The sequence below is a fragment of the Cryptomeria japonica genome, chromosome 1 (assembly GCF_030272615.1).
Source record: "Cryptomeria japonica chromosome 1, Sugi_1.0, whole genome shotgun sequence".
In the NCBI taxonomy this organism is placed as follows: Eukaryota; Viridiplantae; Streptophyta; class Pinopsida; order Cupressales; family Cupressaceae; genus Cryptomeria; species Cryptomeria japonica.
In genome coordinates, this window is record NC_081405.1 from 153,775,890 (window position 1) to 153,803,385 (window position 27,496).

General features: G+C 33.2%; 1 protein-coding gene across 1 annotated transcript in view; it reads left to right on the forward strand.

Annotated features, from left to right (window-relative positions):
- Nucleotides 1-12,354: 12,354 nt before the first annotated feature.
- The window catches only part of LOC131079727 (purple acid phosphatase 10), a 30,584-nt gene continuing 15,442 nt past the window's right edge, over nucleotides 12,355-27,496 (forward strand). Inside the window, exons 1-4 of the mRNA XM_058017761.2 lie at nucleotides 12,355-12,919; nucleotides 13,042-13,242; nucleotides 15,350-15,461; nucleotides 22,919-23,142. Coding sequence (XP_057873744.2) covers nucleotides 12,746-12,919; nucleotides 13,042-13,242; nucleotides 15,350-15,461; nucleotides 22,919-23,142 — 711 coding nt within the window. The 5' untranslated portion in view covers nucleotides 12,355-12,745. The remainder of the gene's footprint in view (nucleotides 12,920-13,041; nucleotides 13,243-15,349; nucleotides 15,462-22,918; nucleotides 23,143-27,496) is intronic.

Sequence of the window (27,496 nt, forward strand, 5' to 3'; positions counted from 1 at the left end):
TTCAAAGAAAAAAATGCATTTCCTTTATTATTATCAAATTTTATATTTTAAATACAAAAAAAATCTTTAATCAAAATATAATATAAAATAAAAAATAATAATTTTAAAAACTTATAAATTAGATTTATAATTTTTAAATGCAAGTTTTTGTTGTTTTCAAAGAGAAAAAATATTTAATTTTCTTTATTATTATCAGATTATATAATTTTTAAATGCAATATTTTTTCTTGTTGAAAGCACAAAAAAAATGCACTCCTTTATTATTATCAAATTTTATGTAATCAAAATATAATATAAAATAAAAATAAATAATAATTAGAAAAAGCTAAAAGCATTTAATTTTCTTTATTATTACCAGATTATATAATTTTAAAATGAAATATTTTTTGTGGGTTGAAAGCAAAAAAAATCCATTTCTTTTAATATTATCAAATTTTATGTTTTAAAAGCAAAAAAAATATAATCTTATAAAATAAAAAATAATAATTAAAATAAAACTATTAAATTAGATTTATAATTTTAAATGTATTTTTTTTAGCTTTAGTGAAAAAACAATTAATTCTCTTTATCATTATTAGATTATATAATTTTAAAATGTAATACTTTTTTGTTTTCAAAAGAAAAAAATCATTTTCTTTATTATTATCAAATTCTGTAAATTTAAAATGCAAATTTTTTTTTCAAAGTAGAGTAATAAAATATTTAATTTTCTTTATTATTATTATATTTTTCAAATTTAAAATTGGTAAGTTTTTAGTTTGTTTTGAAAGCAAAGTCTTATTCAACGTAATATTTTTTTCTTTCAAAATAGAAATCCTCTATTTAAACATGGTTGAAGTGTATTTGTGGTGTCTTTGTATTTGTGGTGACTTGAAATTTTGGGTGAATGCAAAGGTAACTTTTACTTTTGTGCTTTTTTTTTTACAATTCCTTCTCAAAATTTTAAATTTGATTTGTATCTAAATTTGTGATATAAAATTTTCTAATTGCCATAAATTTTAGTGTGTAGTTTAAAGAGAGAAAACATCTAAATGAAGACTGGCAATAGCATTTGACCTCTTGAGTTGTCAGTGCAACAATTATCTAAATACACATAATAATATTCGTGTTTTTCCAGATTCGTTTTTTGACTATTTGAGATGGATACCATCTTCAAATTCAATATTTTATCATATTATGTTATGTTGATTTTTGTGTTTTTTGTTGGGTCACCGTGCATGTAATTTCATTATCATATTTTCATGTAGAATTTTAGTACATCAAATATCTCTTACTTTTTTAGGAGTTTAATGTAAATGTTTAGCATTCCAAACTATGCTCCCTCCCTTATAAATTTGTGAGAAATGAAAATATAGCATATTATTTATCTTTTAGTTCTAACTAAACTTACAACTTGAGGAGGTGTTAGCTAGAGAGGAAATCTATTGGAGGCAGAAATCTAGAGAGTTATGGCTTTCAGATGGTGATAAGAACACAATTTTTTTTTTCTTCAACTAAGATTAAAAGATGTAAGAATAGGATATCTTGTATTCAGTGTCAAAATGGGAATTTATTGACAGAGCCAAAGGATATTGCTTCAGAGGCAGTTAGGTTTTTTAAGTCATTATTATCTTCGAAAAATGGAAATCTCAGCAATGATATTATATCTAATATTCCTCCTTTAGTATCTTTGGAAGACGATAAGATGTTGATGTCTCCCTTTTCCTTAGAAGAAGTTAAGACTGTTGTCTTTGCCATGAATCCGAATAAAGCTCCAGGACCAGATGGTTTTACTCCTTTATTTTTTCAGAATTATTGGGATTTTGTGGGAAATGATGTTTTATTGGCTCTCGAGGAAGCTAGGAGAAATAGGTCCATTTTAAAAGAACTTAATACTACAATGATTGTAATTATTCCTAAAAAAGAGGATACTAAGACTTTTGTTGACTTCCGCCCCATTGCTTTATGTAACATGTTGTACAAGATATTTATGAAGGCAATTTCCCTTAGGTTGGCAAAAATTCTACCTAGGATTGTTTCATTAGAGCAAGGTGGTTTTGTTCCTAGAAGGGAGACGATAGAGGGTGCAATTGTAGCACATGAGGTGCTTCATTCTATTTCCACCCAAAGAACACCGGCCATGATACTTAAACTAGACATGATGAAGGCTTATGATAGAGTAGAGTGGGGGGCTTTATGTGTTGTTCTTGAGAAGTTAGGTTTTTCCATAGCCTGGGTCAAATGGATTCGTGCATGTATTTCTTCTGCAAGATTCTCAGTTTTAATTAATGGTTCTCCTTATAGTTTTTTCTCTCCCACCAGGGTTTTAAGACAGGGAGATCCCCTTTCTCCCTTTTTGTTTATTCTCCTAGCTGAAACCTTTAGTTGGGCTATTAGGGCTGCTAAAGTGGGGGGACTTTGGAAAGGTATAAGGATTCATAATATTCCCCAAAGTATTTCTCATTGTCTCTTTGCAGATGATACTTTGTTATTTGGACATGCTTTGTTAGTTGAGGCAAAAATGATTAAAGGAATAATACAAAATTATGCATCGTTTTCTGGTCAAAAAGTGAATGGTGATAAATCAAAGATTTTCTTCCTTAATACATCACAACTGGTTCAGCATAGGTTGCAATCCTTTTGGGGATTTGAGACTGGAAATCTTCCATATACTTACCTTGGGATTCCTTTCTTTGTTAAACAGGATAAGATTGGTTTTTGGGATAAGATTATTTCGGTCATTTCTAAAAGAATTCTCTCATGGAACCATAGATGGTTAACTTTGGCGGGTAAAATTGTTCTCATCAAGTCTGTTTTAAATGTTGTTCCCATATATCTCATGTCTATTTTGAAGTCTCCAAAAGTAGTTATTGCTAGTTTACAAGATACCCTTAGAGATTTTCTTTGGAACAATAATAAAGATGGCAAGAAAAAATTCCCTTTAGTTGTGTGGGATAAGGTATGTTTGCCTAAGGAACTTGGGGGAACAGGAATTCAGAATCTAGAGAATCAGAATTTAGCCTTAGGTGCTAAGTTGGTTTGGAATTTATATGACAAGCCTAACTCCTTATGGGCACAGATTATGTTTGCCAAATATTTAAATAATGGACTGAGAGAGTACATTTTTAAAGTCTCAAATTTGCCTTCGGGTTCCACCATTTGGAATTTCCTTTGTAAATGTAGATCAGTTATTTTGCCTCATCTCTCATGGATTGTTCACAATGGTAGAAAGGTCAGATTTTGGGATGAAGTATGGAATGGATACACACCTTTGGTGAATATTAGGGAATGGTCTCCTCTGATCACTATTCTTTCCTCCCTTTGGGGTATTTTGTAGCAGATTATTTTGAAATTATGACTAGTGGACCCCTTAAGCTAGCTAGATGGAAGTCGATTGATTTCTTAGATGTTGATCAAAGTATGAAATTAGATTTTGAGAAGATTTTGGGGGATAGAATTGTATTTCTTTCTGATTTTGAGGATGAACTTGTTTGGACAAAGAATATTTCTGGTAAGTACACTGTTAAAGATGGTTACAACTCTCTTATGGTTGCTAAAGCTTTGTCATCCTGGCCTTATAAGTTGTTTTGGCATTCGGCTTGTCTTCCTAAAGTTGGAGCCTTTGCTTGGTTGGCAGTTCAGGATAGAGTCCTTACAAGTATGAGACTTGATAGGCTTGGTATTACTATTGTTTTCCCTTGTGTCCTTTGTAACAAAAATTTGGAATCTTCTTCACACTTGTTCCTAAATTGTGATTATGCTTATGAATGTTGGCAGTGGTTGTTTGAGAAGTTAAATATATCCTTTGTTATTGGTAAGGATCTCATTTCCTATTTTAGATCTTGGCCCTTTATGTTTGCCTCATCTTTTTATGCATGCCTTTGGATCATATCTCCATCTATTGTGATTTGGAATATTTGGCTAGAGCGAAACAATAGGATATTTAAAAAAACAAGTTCTCCTGTGTCTGAGGTTCTATTAAAAATTGAGTCTTCAATCTCTGAGGTTGCTTTGTCGTTTATTTATAAGAATTTGGACAATCTTACTTCTTTTTCGCACTGGGATAGTAGAGTTACTAGAGCTTGGAAGATGTTGTCGGTTTTACCCTCTCATGGTTCAATTTTAAAAAGGAATGATGCAATAGGTAAGAGATGCTCTGCTAGATGGAAACCTCCTCCGAAGGGGCACTTTAAATTGAATTTTGATGGGGCCTCTCGTGGTAACCCTGGGCCGGCTGGGGTAGGCATGGTAGTTTATGATCACAATGCAAATTTTATTCGAGCTAAGTGTCATGCTATTGGTTTTAAAACTAACAATTATGCGGAATTTCATGCTTTGTCTTTTGGATTGGATATGGCAATCTCTTTGGGAATTAAGGACTTAATAATTGAAGGTGATTCTATGGTGATTATTCAATGTGTTATGAAAAAGAAATCAAATTGTTAGAATTTGCAGTATATGCTTGATCTAATTTTACAAAAATTAGAATTGTTTGAATCTTTTTTGTTATCCCATTGTTACAGAGAAGTTAATAAGATTGCAGATTATTTGGCAAATTTAGCCATTGATAGCAATGCTAATCAGCGAGAGGTGGGTTTTGAGGAAATTCCTACTAGGGTATGGGAAGGTTTGCAACAATAGTTATGTGATTTTATTGAGTAATGTTGATGTAAAATTTTATGATGATAATTATTCCTGCTTTCCCCTTTCACTTCAAGTATTCATGTTCGTTGTCTAGAGGAGTGTTTGAGCTCATGGTATTTGATACAATAGTGTTTTTCCAAAGGTTTTTTGATACTTTATTTTTTGGCAGGAAGGTTTTTGGCTCATGGGATTTGGCACAGGGCTTTGGAAAATTTTGTCTTCTTCCATTGAAAGAAACTGTGGAGTCTACATTTGAAAATTATATGGGCTCTATGTAAAACTGATATTATATGTGTTGTGACCGCATTTTGTATGTGGTTTTGCACGGGGTGTATAAACTGATCTGCTAGATACTATAGGTTTATTTTATGAGCTGTGACCAGAGGTTTTCTTCTCAGGGTTCTTTCCTTTGGTATGCTCTTTGAATCCTATGTAAAAAATAAAATAAAAAAATATTAATAAAAAAGTTTAGTGGAATAATCCACTTTTATTGGAAAAAAAAATTACAGAAATATAAAAAAAATATATTATTGAAAGTTTAATCAAATATTTGAAATTTTTCTATACTAGATATAAACCTTTTTTATTAATATAGCAAGGACTTACAAAAAATCACCAAGAGTCTTGAAGTGACATCAAAGACACAATAAAGGCACCTCAAAATGTCTTTGTAACATGATATTGTATTGAGCACAAAATTGGCATTGTCAGTTATTGGCAAACCGGTCAAATTGCACTAATGTTGGATTGTATTGTTTGCTTTCTTAAGAAGGTTTGGTTTACTAACATGTATATTATTTATGGCCCACAAAGTTCCAAGGTCGTATGGCTTCAACTTTCTTACTTCTAAACATAAAACTAAACCAAATCTAATGTCAACGCATATTGTGCTTTCCAAACTGAATGATTGCTTTGAATCCTTAATAAGGATTTCAATGTTCTCCCAACTGATAGCCTATAGGTGGTGGCCGAATTTAATAGTAATATGCAAGTCACTTCCCAAATTTGTCAAAATTATATGCTTTAATATTATAAAGGTTTCAAATTGCAAACTTAAAGTTCAATCCTTGTAGTTGAATTAAAACATGCTTCCATTATAAAGTGCATCCGGTTCTATAATTTAACCATGAATATTGATTTAATTGGAATGAATTCAAAGGCATCAATTTCCTCATTCAATTGGTCAGGATAGGAACATTCATTTATATAAGATGGCTGGATAGTACCTTTTTATTGAATGTCCCTTTGGTTGGGCTTAATTTTCAAGTAAACATAATATAAGATACTAATGTTGGCTACCCTGTTGTGGTTTGATGCATTTTTGTGGGCATTACAGTTGCCATGTTTAGAGCCTGAAGATGAAAACTTATGTTTATATTTTGAATCTTCTGAAAGAAAGCAATAGTAACCAACACAAAACCCTTATCCTAGATTAGCCATAGAAAATTCCAAGGTCATCTCTAATCCTCCTCTAAACTACTTTTTCACATAATGATAAAAGTTATCCAAAGATTTAACTACATACTTATCCTTAACCAAATATTTGATAACATGATTTAAGCTTGCCTTTTTTTTTTAGTAATGGGACAAAGTTGAATCACTTTTGACTAGAGTTATGAACCAGTGAGACCACACTTTTTAGGGGCCTTATCCTCATATTTGATCGACAATAACACCCTTATATTTCCTTGTGTTGTCTTGTCTTTCACACCCAGAATTCACCTTATCTCTTCATTGCATGTGTGTGGGACACATGGGCCTCAACCAGACTTGAACACAAGACCTCCCATGTAGGAGGCTCGCAACTAACTATTGCATTGTGGGGTAGTCCCCATGCTTTAAGCTTGCCTTTTATAAGTATGTATATATTAATATTGTTGCAATGGTTGTCACAAATTTTAAGATGAAAATATTTTCTACTATCAGTTTTAAATGGTCTGAATTTGATTTTCACCAACAATTGAACATAGAGATTGACATAATCCTAAATCTGACACACAGAACAACAATTTTTCTCAAATGACAAAACAAGAAATTCTTTAAATTCGAGTTTAGAGTAATTGTTTGTGTATATAGTTCATAAAATTAGAACATTAAATCTATATACATTTATTCTATTATCCATGAAACTTTTTTTATGAAGACCATAAGACAAATTACATGATCATAACTGAATACTTTAGAAAGTGTCACTCTTAGCTCATTATAATTATAATAGATACAAATTGTTTTCTTTTAAGAGGCTACTATTGGGAAGCCTTGGAAATAGTTCCAAAGCTTTACTATTGACCTAAGACACACATTTTTATTGAGCTAGGTTTAAGAAGCATTGTTGCCACTAAAAAAGAGGGGAATCTTCATAATATTATCACTATTAGACACATACTTTTTTTATTGAGCAAGTGATGCTACTAGCATTGAGAAAAATGAGTATCTTAAACCCTATGCTTGTCAATCAAATAAATACTTTCCTCGTTCATTTTCCCCATTTTTGCACTGCATTGACAGGTGGTCGCATCCAAAGATTGTGTTCAAAGAAGTGAAGAATTGGAACTGCTGTGAACCCCATCTTGACATTCTTTTGAAACATTGGCCTCCATGAATGAGTCTTTCTGAAGCTTAGTTTCCAAAAAAATAGCTTGAGAGGAGGTAAGCTCCATCTTAGAATCCATAGACCTCTTTGACATCATAGCATGTTGTGTTGCAACTATTATACCGTACTTACCACATATATCATTAGAATCCCCTATTGAAGTAGATTCACTATCTTGAGAGGACTAGGTTAATTTCCTCAAGGAATACTTGGATGCTTGACCAAACAATACTTGATGACCCTACAATAGCATTCACTTGATCAGTTAGAAAATGAGAATTTTGAAAGGAATTAAGGGATAATTTGAGATATTAAAATATTACTTTTTTAGTGAATAGTCTCTACATTATTTATGCAAAAAAGTATAGATATATTTCATCCAAAAAAGATCTAACATCCACAATTTGACAATCTTGGTCGCTTCCCTGTCTACCAATTGTCAAGATCTGATTCTTATGACCTTGCCAACCTATTGCCACTTTATTTGATTGTGATGCGAAGTTTGTAATCTTCATTCTAATTTTTTCCATGTAGGTGAGCAAGATGTCACGTAATGCATGTGTATGGGTGTCCAATTGGTTGACAAAGTACCACTATCGTCTTTCCTTCAATGTCATCCTTCGTATAGAGGAATTAAGTGTCCGCTATTGGTTGAGAGAAAAAATAGTCAATAGAATTGACAAAAATGGACCAAAGAATATTCAAACAAAATTTGATAATTATGCTTTACATATGTTAGTAAACCAAACCCTCCTAAGAAAGCAAACAATACAATCCAGCATCAGTGCAGTCTGATCAGTTTGCCAATAACTGACAATGCCAATTTTGTGCTCAATCTAGTATCAGTGTACTCTGACATGTTACAATGCCATTTTGAGGTGCCTTTATTGTCTCTAGTGTCACTACAAGACTGTTGGTGACTTTTCCTAAGTCCTTGCCATATTAATAAAAAAAGGTTTATATCTAGTATAGAAAAATTTCAAAAATTTGATTGAACTCTCAATAATATATTTTTTAATATTTTTTTAATTTTAAATATCTTTTCTTTTTTAATTTTTCAATGATTTATATTTTGCAAGATATTACTAACTCTCATATGAGAATTTTGTCAGATCTAGAAGATAAATAATATGCTATATTTTCATTTCTCACAAATTTTTAAGGGAGGGAGCATAATTTGCAATGTGAAGTTTTACATTTACATTAAACCCCTAAAAAGTACGAGATATTTGATAACTGAAAATCTACATGAAAATATGATAATGAAATTATATGCAATTTACAATGACTACCTAACAAAAACACAAAACTCAACATAGCATGATATGATAAAATATTGAATTCGAAGATGGTATCCATCTCAAATAGTAAAAAAATGAAACTGGAAAGACACAAGTATTATTATGTGTACCTGGATGATTGTTGCACTGATAACTCAAGAGGTCAAATGTCATTGCCAATCTTCGTTTAGATGTTTTCTCCCTTTAAACTACACACTAAAATTTATGGCAATTAAAAAAATTTATATCACAAATTTAGATACAAATCAGATTTAAAATTTTGAGAAAGAATTGTAAAATTTTATAATCTACAAATTGAGATTATATAGATTTATGTGACTAGTCAATTTCTCAATACCATGAGCTTTGAGACCTTTACCTTGTTGGATGTATCTAGAAGGTAACTATAGGTCAACAATGACAATTAAAAAAAAAACCTATCTAAACAACTCAGTATGAAGTTCATGAGATTTCTCAAGGGACAATCACAAATTAGTTATCACAGGACCACTTGAAGAATGGTTTCTCGCTACTTTTAAGTTTAATTATTCAATCAGATTCACAGTGCATCAGGGCATGCCATCATTTAGGTTTTTACATGCACACTATGAGATATCTACATTATATGCCATGAAGTCCAACTTACAATCAAATTTCAGGCTCTTCTTCATGATATTGAAAATGAAGATATATTACCAGTGCATAAATGGTTAACAAAGTTAAAAAAATCTAAAATTTTTGAAAAAGTTCTATTTACACATTGTATATATGATTAAATTCAATGCTTATAATATAGTATAGATGTTGTTTGACAGTTATTACTACTACATGAATGATTAACCAAATATTTTTTTTCCTTTTTTAAAATATCATTTTGATAAATGATTCCAAAATTTTAAATTGCATAATATTTTACAAATGTTGTTATCAGCAGTGTTCCACGGTCATTGGGGACGTGGGGATGCATTTCTGAGATGGGGGGACCAAGGGCCTAAGTTTGGGGGGGGGGGGGGGGGGGGGTGATGATATAGTTATACATATACATATAGTACTTGAAAAACTAGTTTTCAAAAGATGTATGACAATATTACAATATAAGAATTACATTTCAAATGAGACTATAGGAAATCTTAAATACTAAATCTAAATACCAAGATTTCTTCAATGCTAATTGTGTTATTATATGGAGCCTAATTAGACTCGGAGTTTAAATTTTCCCTACTTCTATCGGTGCGGTTTCCCCCTATATTTTTCAACGGGGGTTTGGGGGCAACGCCCCAAAGTTGGGGTCAAGGGGTAGCACCCCTTGAGCGTTCCCTGTCGCAATACAGGGCAGGGTCGAGGGGCAACGCCCCACGAGGCCAAAAATACTTTTATTATTTTCTAAAGGCGTCAAGTGTTATTTTTCTATTTCCCCACGTCCAATTAGGGTTACCCCTTAACCCCCCCGAAAAATCACATGTTTTTTAAAAACTGCTTTTTTGGTTAGCTTTGACGTGGGAATGCAGGAGACACCTGGGCATCTCCCCCTCCCTCGAGAGACATCTAGGCGTCTCTCGAGAGACATGGAGATGCCTAGACGTCTCCACGTCCCGGGGGCGCTTGGGTGGCGGTGGCAGGACAACGGGGGACGATGGGTCCCCGTCCCCTCGTCCTCGAGACGTTTCTGACGGGGGGACACACCCAAAAAGGGGGGGGGACACGTCCCCGTGGAACACTAGTTATCAGAGCTCTAAAAGTATGATATTGTCTTTATCTCATATTGATTATCAATAATTCAAATTTAACCAAAATTAAATTAAAAACATCATCTATCATTGAATTTATTTGCACCTCATACTTTATCATTAAATATATAAATATTGCATATTTTCAAACTTGATATCTCTCGACATACTTTACTTAGGTTTTTTAAAATATAGGTATGCTAGTTTTATTTAAATGGTGTGAATCAAATTCCTCTACATTTTATTACTTATATTTTCAAACATATTTTTTTAATTAAAATTTATATATATTTATATGAAAAAAACACTTACAAGATTATCAATAAAAAACTAAAATAGTCATTTATTTTCTAAATATAAAGAAATCTTTAAAAAGTCTATAAATCTATCATTGCTCTTATAACATCAATTTTAAATTTTTTTCATTCAATCATATTGTAGATAAATAAAAACTAGTTTAAAAATATAAATCTTAACTTTATAAAAATCAATTTTTTTAAAAAATAATAATAATAATCACTTTTAATTGGTGCCAAAAATCGATTAATTAGACTTAAGTGAAAGCAATAGTATTGCCTAAGACAAATACTAATAAATTAAAAAAAAGAAGCAAATTATCCTAATAAAAAAATAGTAATAAAATAATTTTTTAATTCAAAATATAATTATTAAATACAATAATTAGAATTTTAATAAGACAAATAATTATAATTTAATTGATTTTAATAATTTTTATTTATTATTTATGATTTCATAAAAAATACATAAATACTTAAAATAAATTTTAAACTTAATGGAAAATTAAAAAATTATAATAAAGTTAATTTTTTTTTTTAAAAATTCATTTATGAAACTTTAAAAAATAAGATAAAAATAATATTAAAGATATTCTTATGAAATAAGAAGATAATAAAAATAAATTTATCCTTTTATGCGTTTTTTAATTGATACTATTAAAATATATATTTTATTGTTTTTATCATAAATTTTTTTTTATTTTTTATTTTCTTTTTTTGTTTGGATGGAGGTCCAAACCTGCGAGTATGACAGTCGAGCAAGGGCATGAAGCCCGTGCGTTGCCAGCCTAGCGAGGGCCTTCACAAAATAATTTTTGTCACCCGATACGGGGGCACGAGTCAATAGGTTGAACCTCTTCGGCTAAGAGCCAAGGACTGAGGGGTATCCATTCTGCCAAATTTGCCCGGAGCACGATCCCGGCCTCATCCCTTATGATGTCGGAGCCTTGCACTACTTGATCCGAAAGATTTTTTTTTGAATTAATATAAATATAAACATATGGTTAAGATTAATTCTATTGTCTTGTATGCTTGTCCTCAATTTTGAACCATCAATTATAAAAAGTAGGCTGTCCATTTCATATAAGAACCTTCTACATTAACATAAAATTTTCATCCTTATCCAGTGTCCAACAAACAATCATCATTACATATTTACAATGTCGGAAACAATATAAACCATGACATCCATGACTAGATGCTACACAACTGAAATTTTGACTTTCCATCAATTAAGATGGTTCACAACTTTTTCTCTATACCATCATCTCAAATGAATAACAATAAAAAGTCAAATTAATGATACTATATCATAGAGAAAGTACCTATACATAGAGCCTAGAGTCAACCTTAATAGTTAACTAGGACACTTTTTTCTCTTGCTTTATACACAGTAAACGAAAATCTAGTGATTTGCTCATGACATCTGACACATAACAGGGAGTATTGTGGCTTGAAGACATCATCTTATATTGGTAATCTAAGAGTTTTATAAGATCGAAATATGTCAGGCCTTGAAGAATATTTTGCATGTGTCACTGTTTTACGATGGTGACAAGATTGACCTCTTTGTACTATGCATTTTGTCCACGTCTGTTACAAATCTCAATCGATGTAGCTAACATAAATTAATGTATTGAAAACCAAAAACGTATTTTTTATTTATCCATTTAAAAAAAATCTGTGGTTACCATATTCTCCTAGACGTCCTTTGGAAAATGATATTTTTGGCTTACGTGATTGATTTTATTGGATCCTCTGGAGATCTCAAGAAAGCTGTTATATATAATTTTCCTGGTTTTTATGTTTACATATTTTCCTATTGATTATATCGTACTAAATAATAGAATTGAATAATCTAAGTTGCATGAATAAAGAACATGCCGTCTAATTGCAGTTGCAAATTTAGTGGACCATTCTATAATTAGATCAAAAACGAGCTTGAAAGGTGGTCAATAAACGCACGTTAAAAAAACTCTCGTTTAAAACCCATATCCACATGCAATCAATTATTTTTTAAGATTGAACAACGCAGAAAAATTGAATGCAAGTCTGTGCAATTCGGCAAGATGAGGTCACGGATTGAGAATATTCTCCACAATGCCCCTCTTTTGGTGGATCTTTAATCTGCAGAGCATATTTACACAGATGCTGTTGAATAGCTTTTACTTATACCCACAGGAGGATATAGATTGAAGAAGTTGAATCCTTGGGTTTCATTGCAAAATGGAAGCACCATTGAATCACCTTTTGTTTTTGTTGGTTTTGATGCTATTCAGTGGTATACCATGTTTTGGTGGAATAACCAGCAAGTATGTGAGAAAAACTGAAGCATCTATGGACATGCCCATGGATAGTGATGTTTTTAGGATTCCAGAAGGTTATAATGCCCCTCAACAGGTAATTCGCATTCCCTTCTTTTGACAGATTGGTTTTTTTTGGGCTGTAATGGGTCAAGAAGCAGGTGCTTTGCCTACTGCATACGTTTGATTATGTGTAATTTTTCTGTTTTGGGAATTCAGGTCCATATTACTCAAGGAGATCATGAGGGTAGGAGTGTACTTGTATCATGGGTTACACCCTCTGAGCCTGGGTCTAATACTGTTCTCTATGGAACTGAGCAATCTAAGTACAAATATTCAGCAGAGGGGATTGTTACAAGCTACAAGTATTATAACTATACATCAGGCTACATTCATCATTGTACAGTAAAGAGATTAAAGGTGGGTGGTCGTTTTTCCTTTTACTGTTCATATTGAAACAAGATAAAGTATTGTTTTCTTTGTCGGGGAGGAGACCGGAGGTGGGATCTCTGGGAACAAGTTAAATGTTTACTTGGTTAGGTAATTGTTTCTATAAGTGTTCAGATTTCAAATCAATATCTCAGGTTTTGTTTGATTCTTTTCTGTGTACCTGCGTGTATGGAATGGGTTTCCACGCTAAGATTATTTGTTCATATAGAAGAAGAAGAAAGAAGAAATAATTTTAACGGTCACAAGACTAAACATAGCCTATGGGAGACGGGGCCTATGGGACAGCCCGTCTGATTAATGCAGTCCTTTTCATATACATGGTGATAATAAGCGATCCCAACTTCTCAACAGATTTCTCGCTAAAAGATATTTCCAAACTTATCCCTGCTGTCCTTGAAACTAGTGACAAAAAATCCCTGAACAGTTATGGCACCATTTAAACTAGGAAATATCCCAGGCCAACTTATTGAAGCGCTGGCTTTAAATTAGCTTAAGGCACGTGGCAATTGAAATCACAGAACTCATACAACCTCGTTAAGTCCACATTTTTAGTTTCCTAGGATATACTGCGGGATAGATTGACATAGACATTCGCTGAATGTGATTTTGACTCTTTTTTATTATATGGCCTTTAGAATGAGACATTTACATGGGTAGATATTAAGCAACTTGTAATGATAGTACCCAGAAATTGAAACAAAGAGCACTGAAAGTTTTGACTTCTTGTTGGTCTAATCATGTAGCAATTCAATTTTGTTGGTAAAGCCTGGAATCGAGTTAAGTGAGATGGTATGACAAAAGTCATGGAAGGCACATGCCACATTAAAGAAGGGTGTTAGTTTAAAGGAAAATGTTAAGGTTGAGAAATGTTGTGAAATATATTAGAGAATCTTGAGTCATACATCACTTCATGTTTGAAACTTGAAAAATAGCATCTGATTCCAATTCATTTGTAGTGTGGTTCCCTGTGGGGGGCTTCTTAAATCATGCATGCATTGGCTGCTTAGAAATTTTAGAAGAAGATTTGCTTTAGGTGGCCTCATGAATATCTTGTATTGCTGATTTTTTTCATCTGGCATATAAAATATTTAGGAAAATTTAGAGATGAATCCAGATAGGAAGTCAGAGAAAAATATAGAGGGAAGGTTTCTTCGGCCATGTTTCATGATCTTTTTTCAATGGATGCTAAAATTATCCATCCTAAATAATAGCAGCTCCTATTTTGTACGTGGAGGATTCTAAAAGCTCCTCTAATCTGCTAATGGAATATTCATGCGATCACTTTTACCTTTAAAAAACAGAATCAGTTGCTCTCTGGTTTGATATAGTTCTGCCGACCTGACATTAAATCCTAAAAAAATTATAAAGCACCTGCTAATCCCAATGCATTTCCACAGGGGTGTTCTGCAGGTGCTTAATTAAGTTTGCTGCTTAATTTGAAATCTTCTCCTACAATAGTGGAGCTGCTACAATTTAAGGATTTGAACTAAGTTGTTGATAAATAGGGGCCAAAATTATGCAGCCACAGGTCAATGAGAAATGTGCCACATGACTGCACATATTTCCTTCTTTACGTTTTTATATATAGTTAAAAATATATATATAATAAAAATTAATTAAAATATTAATTTCACAGCTACTCAAAAATTTAAAAAAATCATGAGAACACTAACTCCAGAAAACTACTAAAAAATTTGAACAGTGTCTGCTAAATAAAATTAGCTAGGTAGCCACATGGGACCTTGTTGCTAGCCTGTGCAAAAGCACGGTAAGATATATATCTGCCAAGCTGACTTCAAGTCCTCAAGCCTCTAATGCACATAGATAAACGATGTGAATGCACAAAACAAAAAATTCATTTGAATCAATCATACATGTTTTTGGTTATCTAGTTATGAATAGCAGTAGATGTAATAACTGCTAGAGTTTTGAGAAGTGGGGCTAGATTATTTCTGTTAAATTTCAGCTTGTGCTCTAATGTTTCACAGTTACTGTCGGATAACTATTTTCAATTTTGTTTTTAGAAGACAAACTTTTACTTCTTGTATTGGTAACTCTTTTTCTAATGTGATTGCAGTATGATACCAAATATTTTTACAAGATTGGATTGGGAAACACAACACGGGAGTTTTCTTTCTTAACCCCTCCAAGCATTGGTCTGGACACACCTTATACATTTGGTATCATTGGTATGTCCACTTAAATATCTATTACCACACGCTGTCATGAATTATTTGAATTTTGTTAATTAATTACATTGTATTTTAATTCTTTTTGTACCGTGACAGTTTTACAACTAAAAGAGCATTCCAGGTAGTTAAACATAGTCTGAGCACAATCGCACGAAATTTTAAATTGACAGGAAGTACTTACTGCATAAGTGCATAGATGCATGGATGATAAATATGGCCAGCAAAGCCTAAACAAACTTACAAAGTGCTGGCAAACTGTAGTATTGAACAGAAAATAAACAGTATTAAGCAATAACAATTTCTTGATTGTACATAAAGCTCAGTTATGATTTGGAAACATGCTTGTTGATTGTTCTTTCAGCCATGTCAGAGAGTTGGTAAGATCCTTTACAAATTCATATGCACAAAAAAACTTAATTAAAAGCTATACCATGAGAGGAGGAATTTTGTCGGAAAAAACACTCTTAGAGCTGGGAGGAAGGGCTGATTGAGACAAAGTTCTTATATGTATTAGAGTGAGGAGTATCATTGTTAATCCTCAAAGGGACCAATACAGAAACTAATGAGGTCCTAAAAAGAAAAGCCTTGGAAAACAGGGTAGTATTCCCAATGGATTGCCTAACATCCATGGCCAGCAGCCTTTGAGAGTCGAGAACTAGAGAAGACAGCTGTGACTTTGAACAGTTGAAGGTAGTTGAACCTCTACACTAGGAGTGAGAAAAGTATGTGGTGCCTTAGTGGCTGCTTGTGAAGGGAGAATTTGTCTCACAAATATGTCACCATCTGTGCTACTAACTATTGTTAGCCAATGGATGCTTGGGGCCCCCAAAGAGTGAAATCAGGTTAAAAAAGGAAGGAATAATGTGGTTGTCTTGGAAGTATCATGTAGAGATTGATATCCAGAATTAACTTCCTTCAAAAGATAAAGGGCCAAATACATTTGGTTTGCGTAACCAAAAAAGGCTAGCAAGATGCCCTCTTGAGTATATTTACAAGCAATGTATCTCCTTCAGATCTTCATGATAGGCAAGTCAAAGTAAGGTGGATGTCCATCCCGATGCACTACAGACAAAAAGAGGAAAAATATTTTCAACTTATTGTATATGGTGAACAAACTTGTGTTATAATAAATGATTGTAGGCTAAGCTTTCATCTCAATTCTTTGGATTCATCTAGTTATATTGCCTTTTAATAGTTACACCAACTTCACAACCTAGGCTTGATTGTCTGTCTGTAGATGAAATGCAATGAACACATCAACTTGGTATCTATTTTTCCTCACACAATGGTCCAAATATTTCTCTACGCAAATAGACACTTTAGGCTTCAGGAACCCAAAGTGCACCCATACATTTGTGAAAAAGTCAGGTGGCCTCTTCACTTGATAATATCTTCTTGCATGGAATTAATTTACACGTCTTGCTGAAATGATTTAACAGAGTGAAGAAATGATCATTATCATGTTGAGTCTAGGGAAACCACCTGGAAGGTCCATGGATATGCTTTGCCATGGTCTGTGAGCTACCACTAATTGTGTGTATAATCCTAATTTTATATTGTATGTGTTGCCACTGCTAGATTGTGTACATGTGCACATGAAACTTGTCATATCCGTTTTCTTTTTGGAACAATGCCCATAATGCTGCAAGTTGGCAACTACTTTTTAAAACCCAAAGTGACTGGCTACATTGTAGATATTGTCCTACATCATTAGAAATACAGCTATCTCTGCAAGGCATGCACAATCTCTCCAACTTATAAAACAACCCTTTCCCAATGTGGTAATCAACTATCTGCTCTCGATCATGGTTTTCTGGAAGATTTAATTGCTGAAACTCTTCCCCAAAATCATGATCTTCATCATACTACTCTTTGTATACCTCATAGTTTGAAATTTGAATGATTCAAGCTGCATGATGGTACCTATTGGCTATTGCTACAACTTTCTGAAGAAAAGTCTAGGTAACATATCTATTACCTTATTGGTTTTACCTTATCTCCCTTTACAATATGATGCTCTCTCCTCATATTCTGTATATGGTGACTCTTCTTAAGATTATTGTAAGTATTTTTTATTATGCTCCTTTGCATTGTCAACATAGGATTTGTATATACATATTCTAAAGCTGTGGATTAAACACTAGACAGTTATCCAAAGCTTCCTTTAACCCATATGCTGTCTTTTTATAATATCTATGCACATTTAGAGGAAAAAGAAATAAATCACTATGTAAGAAATATAATAAAAACTACTTGTATTTGGACAGAGCCTATTTGAGAAAAACTATTTCTGAAAATGGTGCATGCTAAGTTCATTGTCACGTATAGTATTCCCTTACCTGTTTACTTCCATTATTATTCTTTGTGAAGGCTTAAATCATATTGACCTTCTACACTCTTGCAGAGATATCAGTAGGTACATTTGTTTCATTTTAACACCATCCAGACTATTTGGATTTACATAACACTCCCAGTATCCCTTCTTTGTATATATCTGACTATCTTTAAATTATTTCCACTTAATCAAAAACAGTTTACACTCAAAATTTATGCATTTACAATTTATGGCTGAGGTTTAATATAAGTGAATAAATATATAATCTCTCTCCTAACAGCTAGTTTGTAAATAAAACCTTGTTTAAAGTCTTATAAAAAGTAAGCCTGGATAGTACTGATCACGATTCATAGATTGTACAGTACTAAATTTATATAATTACACAGTTTCAAAGATTGAGGAAAACTAAGACTGAAAAATTCAGAACATTTGCTTGTTCACTATTCCTGGTTCCATCACAAACATGAAAGTGATACAGGGTAGTTTTTAGGAAACTTACCATTCTCTTACTAGTTTAAACATTGAAAGCTATGTAACTTGCATAAATGATACAAGTTCTGAACCTTTGGCCAAGCTATATGGTGTAATTACCGTACAAGCTTTGTTTAGGATGTCAAGCATGATTACCATTAACTAAATGAGGTGGAAACAGATCAGAGCCTTTTTGGTCATTCATTATGATCCTTTGGATCTGAGGAGGGCTCTATACTTATCTCCAAGGTTTAAATTTAAAATGCTAATGCAAGCTTACATGATAGACTATCTAAGAAGTACATAAAATATTTCTTTTCACAAGATGATGTTCTGTGAGTGTTTAAAGAGATTTTTTTTTCTTTAAAATGTGGAACAGTTTGCAAACACCCTGGATATGCTAGTGTGCTACATAATACTCCTCTGACTCTTGCTTATTTCCCTCCCAATTGCTTGGACAAGTGCCAAAATAACTGTGTGGGTGTAAATTTACATGTGTTCATAAAGCTATTAGCTGATGCTTTGACTCTATGGTCATAATTTGGAAACATGTTTTAACAATGGACTCTTCTCATCCCATGTGTATTTTCCTTCATGATTCATCCTCCAATACCCCTATCTGTCATTTTCTCTAGCTAATAAATATTCCCAGACAATTTTACACCTTTCCATTTTCACCACAATTAATGCCTTAGGAGGTATTGAAAGTTTGCAGTTGGTATTGAAATTTTCACCAATTCGAGTGAAGTCCTCAGAGCATTTATAAGTGGTTAGGACAAGATACAGCTTGGACAACCTACCACTTATATACATTCTAATTATCGTACATACGAGTGAGTGCTCATCTTAGCTAGTCTGCATCCCATGAAAATACCTATTAAATTACATTTTATAGTGTTGTCAAAAGAATTATAAAGCTTGAAACTGATAACCATTATTAAGTGTGAAGTACATTGTAAATTTTCCTTATTTTGAATCCATTCCCTCTGCACAAAATGTTAGAAACAACCATGAAACCAATCTTATTTCAATAATCCAGGCAATAGTTGGCTTCTTTATAGTTAAATAGATTTAATAAGGGTCCATTGCCATAAATTTTCTTAGAACTTTATGGAAGTCCTATGACCCAACTAACCATTGAACTGCATATATATAATTTTGAAATTACAATTTCTAACTTGTGGCACAATTATTTCAAAGAGCATATCATGCTTTGAACCCACTATTCTGTATCACAATTCATGCAAACCAAAGACAACAAACCTTGAATTGCTTGTAACTTCTACATTAAAATACTAACCATAATTTAATAATCAAGGTCTATGGTTCCTTAACAAAGCACATAACACAAATTACAATAGTTTGGCTCTATGAAATTTATTACAAGTGAATTCAAAGTTGACCTTAAAATAATGAGATGTTTTAGGTTTAGGGTGCACTGAATAAAAGTTTGGAACTTTAGGTGTTTAAAATCTTATTGTAGATGTAATAATCTAAACAAAAAACTGTTTGGCATAGTGGTAATGCTTAATAATGACAAAGAAAAGGAAGAAAAAATATTTGAATTCAAATATTTAATATAATGCATCTCTAATAGTTTACTATGAGTTATTTTTGTAGAATACTTGAGAACCTATGCATTTTCACAGGATCCATGGTGTTCTACAAGAGGATTTAGTATCATAATGCATCGATTTAGTTTCATTAAATACTAGAATGGAATTTATTACCATTGGTTTCAATTTTCAAACAGTAATATGATTCAGTACATATGCTTCATATTTTTTTCAGAGAAGCAGACTTCCTCTAAACCTTCCTTTTTTGGGTTTACCTTGTTTGAAGGTTCAGGTTCAATAAAGTTTCTGTGCATGGAATTTTTATCTAGATATGATTATCTCCACTGATTTGATAAAGTGCAGGCATAAATTAAAGATGGAAATAAATATTGATATGTAGTACGGAAACCCCTTTGAATTTTTGGTATTAGTGTTAGGTTATTGTTATGTATGGACAGTTTCAATCTACTTTTGTTCATATAAATTTGTAATGTCCCCATCCTTGATGTTACGCCGTTAATGTTTCACATGATACTTCAGTTCTGAGAAGTCTCTAAAATGGACAAAGTTGTTCAGTATGGATTAGAAGTTTAATCTGCTAGCATCGAACATCATTGCTTTTCGATATTAATAAGCAACCCCGGCAACCGTTACCAAAAGAGCGGATTGTGTAAGGCACATACGATGGGGCAACAATTGAGATCGGCAATAATCAAGAATAACAGTGATTGGGTATCATCAATTAATACCAATTAACGATACTCGAGAATTTACATAGGTCATAAACTACTAGATAACTAAGGGCAGCGGTATCCTAAAGAAGGAGTGATTAAAGATTGTGAATGATAGGTCACGAATGGCAAGACAACATAACATGTCTGCAAATTGATAATGTTTGATTCTCAAGGCAGCGTATTAAGAAAGGAAACCAAAATGAGTACATAAAGAACATAAACGTCTCAGGCTGGCTGGCATATTTTAGCTAGGGATGATAAAGGACGATATACAGTGATCCATATAAGGAAACAAATTGTTTAGAAAAGTGGGTATTGAACGGTAAAGGCAAAGACTTTAATAAAGGTAACGATTATGATCCTAGACCTGCGGACATGTCTTAAGTACAACGATCAAGCCTAGATAAAAGTGACATTATACAAGTCTTAAAGACAGCGGATTGTTTTCCTTAACCCCAGCGATTAAGAAAAGACATATTTGTTGTATCAAATGGTGCGATTTAGCAAGGAAGGGACACTACCTCTCACGAAGATATATGTCTCATTCATAAGAAGATATATATTAAGGATAGGAAGGGGGGAGTAATCATCATGGATCATTGTCTTTATTTCTATTTCATATCCATTTTTGGATCGGTCAAGTTGAGCAGCGGCCTCATTGGATTGAACACATAATTTAAAAGAAACTATAATCAGGAACGGCGCCAAATGTCACTACAACAAAGTTTACATATCAGACAAGCAATCGGATTTAATCTGCAAGGTCCTATCAGACCGATCCACAGCAATATATTTCATATAGACATAAAGACATATCAGAAACAGCAGTAAATACATAATTCGGATCAGTCTAGTTTGTATTGCACTCATATCGAGCAGAATATCAGAAACAGCGGCGTACATACACCTTTGGGTCAATATAGTTTATATTTGATCAACGTCTATATCAATTGAATGGAGTCTCCAATCAGATATTCATATCGATCTTAGCGCCAAAGACATTTAGATATAAGTATAATCGTTGCAGACTGAGGATAATTTCCATCATTTGTTACAATGGCATTAATAACAAGGAAGCAGATAATTGAAATAAGCATATCATGACTATCCAAATTCATTTAGTGTATAAGTTTTAATAAAAGAAGTCTCTTCAAATTGAAATTATAACGCTTAAACCTGGAACTTTACCTTGGCCATTAACAACCAAGTTGGGGCTCAAGAGAGAGGCGAGCTGAGGCGAGACTAGTCCCTAGGGCCATGTGACAATCAGCACTTGCCCCCAAGTGTGCACGGCAGAATAATTCACGGGCCAGGGAGTCAAACCCAAGACCTCGGGGAGAAAACCCAAGACTCAAGCCAACTCCGCTAGCCCGCAGGGGGCTAATCAGTTTTAGATCTTAAGAGCTTACAAACGAGGACATTACAATATTGTTGTACCTATGAAAGTATGACATGTACAATGTTAATATGAGTTTTTACTCATAAAAAGGCCAAATCATATTTGGGGACCTTGTACGTGTGACAATAATGAAACATTATGAAAGCATTCTCAAATCTCAATTCTGTATATAATGTTTTCTTTTGTACATAACTGGTTGTTTACTTATTATGTCAGTTGCTCTTACTTTGTGTGTCTGAAATAGGAGAAGAGTAAATCAGATATAGGCATGTATAACATATACTAAGTCCAATTATGTGATTGTCAATAGGTCACAACCATGACAATGTTTCATAAGTTATAATTTTATCTTTCTCATCATATTTTTCGTTCTTAAGTAAATAAAATATCAATTGACGCTTGAAATTGTGCCATCCATATAAATGTTTTCATATGGACAACTTATTATGATAAAACAGATATCTTAAGGAAGGAAAAAGGACGATGTCTTCTAAATTGGTCTTTGGTAAAAGTCTTTGGTCTCATTGGCTTTAGAAGGATATATTTGTGATTATCGAATTTTATAATGCTATGCTTAATTCTTGATTCAATATTACCACTCCCCAAAGATCGTTGCTAATTGTAATTCATTTCAATCCTCTTTTTGATTATCACTATTAAACTTATTTGAAAATTTTGGAATAAGAATTGTAGTAATCATCCTCCACAGTCCCATTTCCTTAGTTTAAGCTTTGTCATATTATTTTAGCTGAGTCATAAAGTTAGAAAGTATTGTTATGAAACTTAGTTAACTGTTTTCTCGTCACGACATAGAAACTTATTTGTGCACAGAAAACAAGATTAATAACAATGAAATTCTAACATGAAAGGGTGGTTAAGTCTTTGATTTGAAATAAGATATAACACTTACCTTATTTTCACTTTTTGGTTTGGCTGTTAAAGAGTTGTTGTATATGCAGGAGATCTTGGTCAAACATTTGACTCAAATAAGACCTTTCAGCATTATTTAAAGACAAAAGGACAGGCAGTTCTGTTTGTAGGAGATCTTTCTTATGCAGATCACTATCCATTTCATGATAATAGAAGGTGGGACAGTTGGGGGCGATTTACTGAAAAAAGTGCAGCTTACCAACCTTGGATATGGACAGCAGGAAATCATGAGATTGATTTTGCTCCTGAAATTGTAAGTAGATACATCTCAATAAAGAACTGGCATTTGGCTTCGATATTTTAGTTAAGAATTATCCAGATAGTTGAGATTGAATGTTTTCTTAGGTATCATACTCATGTAAATGATGGTTGTTTATTACATCCTACTTTGACTGTGACTGCTATATATAGTTTTGGTGATGATATCGTCCTCCTCTTTCACTTTTCTGGTGGTTTAAAGAAGAAGATTGGTGTTGTTTTCATTTTGTGAGCTTTACAAAAAAAGGGACTCTACCATCAAGCTTCTTTGGTATCCTACTTAGATGAACATGAAGATTTTTTTGGAATCATACTCCCCGAGATGACGGTTCTCTTTGGAACCTTGTGTATCTCTGTCCTCCTCCATACACAACTAGTATGTTACAGTAGTCAAAGCATGATGTAATAAACAACAATCATCTAGATGACTATGATTCCAAAGGAATGAAATTTCTCTAATAGCATGTGATCCATAAACTAGAAATATATTTATTAACTAGCTTGTTAAGAACGAAATTAATTCTTCATCAAAGAGAGAACAAATGGCTGAAATAAATCAGCAATGAACGAGCAAGGAAATAGGACAAAGACAGTATGAACACCAGAAGAAGAGAGGTTTACATTAGAGAAATCTTTTGTGGGTAAATAATCTAGCAAATGTGAATATATACTTAGTGCTTCAAAATGAAATTACAATGGAAGTACAGCCCTAGGGATTTAACGGAAGAAGCTCCAAACATCATAAATAACTCCCAAGGACCTCCTCAAGCTCTTTAAATCACTTCCCCTGCTACTACTAGTGCGACAGTCACAAGTAACAAATATCTCACTAGAAGTCAACTCATAGCTCTCCGAGATGATAGAAAAACACTAAGAATTATATAAAAACATTCCAAAGGGACTACAAATGGTTTTCCATCACTTATAGAAGCTAAAAAAGTTTTAGAAACTGTGTGAAGAAGAGGGAAATTTGAGAATTGGAACGTCATTGGATGTACACAATCTGTTGTGACTAATTCATCACTTTTTCTTGAGAGGTGTTTATGCCTTCACTGTAGTCATGGTGATTTTTCCATAGAAATTACATTATTTCTACTTCTAAAACTAGAAATTTTGCCAAAAAAGGGAAAACACTCATTTTTGAAGATCTTCTCTTAAAATAAAGCCTACAGTGGATGCCCCATTATAATTTGAACATTCTCCATCATCAAATTTGTATTATTTCAAAAAAAATGCCATAAGTTCAAAAACTAGATCACATTTAGGTCAGCAAGGCTGCAAACACTTGCGAGTCTCAAGAGCAGACTCAATTGAGTCTACAAAAAAATAGAAAATCAACTTGGAATTAGCAAAAAACAATAAAAACATTTGTTTTTTTGATACAATTAGAGAGGGATCTATAGAGTACCTCACTTGATTCATATCAAGAAGATGATAAACAAAAGTCCATGAAGGACCAAACATACAACAAAGGCAATCAATTGAAGATCAAAAGTATGATACACATAATACAAAATCCTGCAAATGTAGTTTCCAAACACAATTGAACTGCAGTAAAAACTACTCAAAATCCTAAAAGAGTAGGGGTGCAACCTCAGCAACCTGAAACTTTGAAACCTCAAAATGATGCTCCAGAACCACAAGTCATATTGAAGAATTAGGGAACAAAACGAAATAGTGCAAACTCAAACACAATTACTACCTAACTACCAACACCCTCATCAACGTTAAGAGAGTATTCTAGAATGTAACGTTAATATCCCTGAGAAGTTATGATCACTTTCTTGGAACTCAAGCTACCATAATTTCCAAAATTCCCTAGAGAATTGAAAAAAAACCCACAAATCATTTCCTACAAGTTCCTACTGTTAACAAGACCAATGCTAGCTAATGTGGGAGAGTGAATACACTCACCCAATCACAATTGTAGCTCTTATGAGACCCTAGAAGAATATTAATCAATATAGAATGACGATAAACTTTGAAAATCTTCTTGTAGTGCAAGTACATCATCTTGCAAAACTTTGAAATCCAAGTCTTGCAAGGAGGCAGATGGTACTTAAAAATTTGAAATCAAATTGAAGCCACAAATTGCCCTTACACATTATTGTGACCAAGAACAGGTTTGGTCTCAAGAAAACAAAAATTAGATGTCACTGGGAAATACATTTCATTGGAAAAAATTTCCATCCCAACTATCTAAGCCCATAGATCAAATGAAGCTTTTCCTTGAAGTCAGCTTTTAACGCCATCATCCTCAGTGCCATTTAGACTCAAGAAAAATGGTCTCTTAGTCATTGGAGAAAATTTCCATCCCAACTATCTTATTATCTTGATTAATAAGATAATCAAGCTGAGCCTTCCATTATCTTCAGTGCCATTTAGACTCAAGAAAATTTTCACCATATTAATTAGAGAATGGGAAGAGGGCCAAAAAATAGAGCAAAGCCTATGATCTGAAATTTTCCTTTGAAGACATGAATGAGTCTCTTGCCACCAAAGAGAAGCACTTAGGAGCCATAAATAGAGCAGTAGGGAATGAATAAATGCCACCTAAACATAGCCAAAATGCAAACACTAGGAAACATACCAAAGCATCAACCAAATAATGCACCTTGAAACCGCAGACCATGAGAAATGGAGGAATGAAATATGTGAGCACATGGCAGGAGCTGAAATGAATAGCTCTAATTAATGCAAATGCCTTTAGTACCAACATATGCTCACATCAAAATCTAACAAACCAATGAATAAGAGACCACTACCATTGGGAATGACAAATTGATACTTCATTGGATTAATCAAGGTGGCTTATCATCTAGTAGAATGTTTCCTAACAAAAGTCACAATTCCACATTATCGTTGAAGAGGGCAGAGAAAGGATCTTGGAGAATCCCCACATTAACTAGGGCATTAGTTAATGATAAAAATGCACAAAAGAGATATTAGAAAAGTGCTTGCTAAAGTCTAAATCTTCTTAGAGCTTCCAATTAGGCAATTATAGTTACTAAGACCTGTAATAACAACTTGAGAGTCACCTTCAACAATGATGCAGAGCATCCACACACTCAACCACTTAAGGGAGATCTTTCTTCCAACTCACCTTTTCGATAAGGTGACAACCCTTCACTTACTCACTAGTTCCCTCACTAGAACATTGGTTACTCAAAAGGTTACAATAACCCAAAGGTACCCCCTTACTCTCAAACTCTTAACCAACCATTGGCATACATTCAACTAGGGAATACCAACATGTCTAAAGCCCAATCCAAGTCCTCCAACATTCATACACCCCTTGTGGCCACTCACTCAACACCAATCCTTCACTAGGACTCCAACCTCCACTCTCATCATGCAATGAATACTCACAAACACCTATACCCCTCTTGACACAACCTAGAAGGGTTTCTCAACTTGAAAAAACGTGGTCCTCTACCCCCCCAACCACCCAAGAGATCATAACAATGCTCAATGTGGATTCATTGTTTTTGGGACAGTCATACAAATTGTGCGAACAGTCATATTTACATAGTTCATTCCTCCTTCTAAGGACTCCAAACATTTGTCTTATGGTGAAGGGATTCTCTACCTTCCTCTCAGTCACCAAACTCATCAACAAGACCACTTTTCAACCATACAAGAGTAATGATTTAAGACACTGTCAAACTGTGACAGTCAACATGAAATTTAGGAGAGTCATTAACTATGGTCATTTTAATTAGTTCCTTTGGTTTCCAACACTTGGTTTGTATTTGGAACACTTTCCCACACCCTTAAACTCCTTCACCAACCTTCCTAAGCCCTCTTTGCACTTGAACCACCTTCAAAACATCAACAACTTGCTCTTCATGACAGTCTGATTTTCAGTATGAAATGCAGAAAAACAGTCATTCGTAACTTTCCAAAGAATGACCATTAAGACAATCTCTTCAGTCAGATCTTATAATGCCTAGTTACAAAACTTTTCCCCAAGTTATAGCCAGATCCAACAGTTGAAACAAGAGAAATCAGACTGACATGTCTGAAACATGCCTTAGAATGCAAATGAATGAGTTTCCAATGAGAAAAACAACAGAAATCAGACTGACATGTCTGAAACATACAACAAAAATGCAGGAAATCACAATCTTTTATTGATGTTCTTCTTCATTACATTGAACAACCAACCACACTCAACGTGGGAAGGGACTTTTAAACATTCTCCATGCCTCTCATCGGTTGTAACCACCTTTAAAACTTGATTTGAACAACCAACACATAATTACCTCCAAAATGCAAATTTTGCTTGACAACTTTTTTGTCAACTTTGACAATTTTTGCTCAAATGGAACCTAGACCTAATCAAAGAC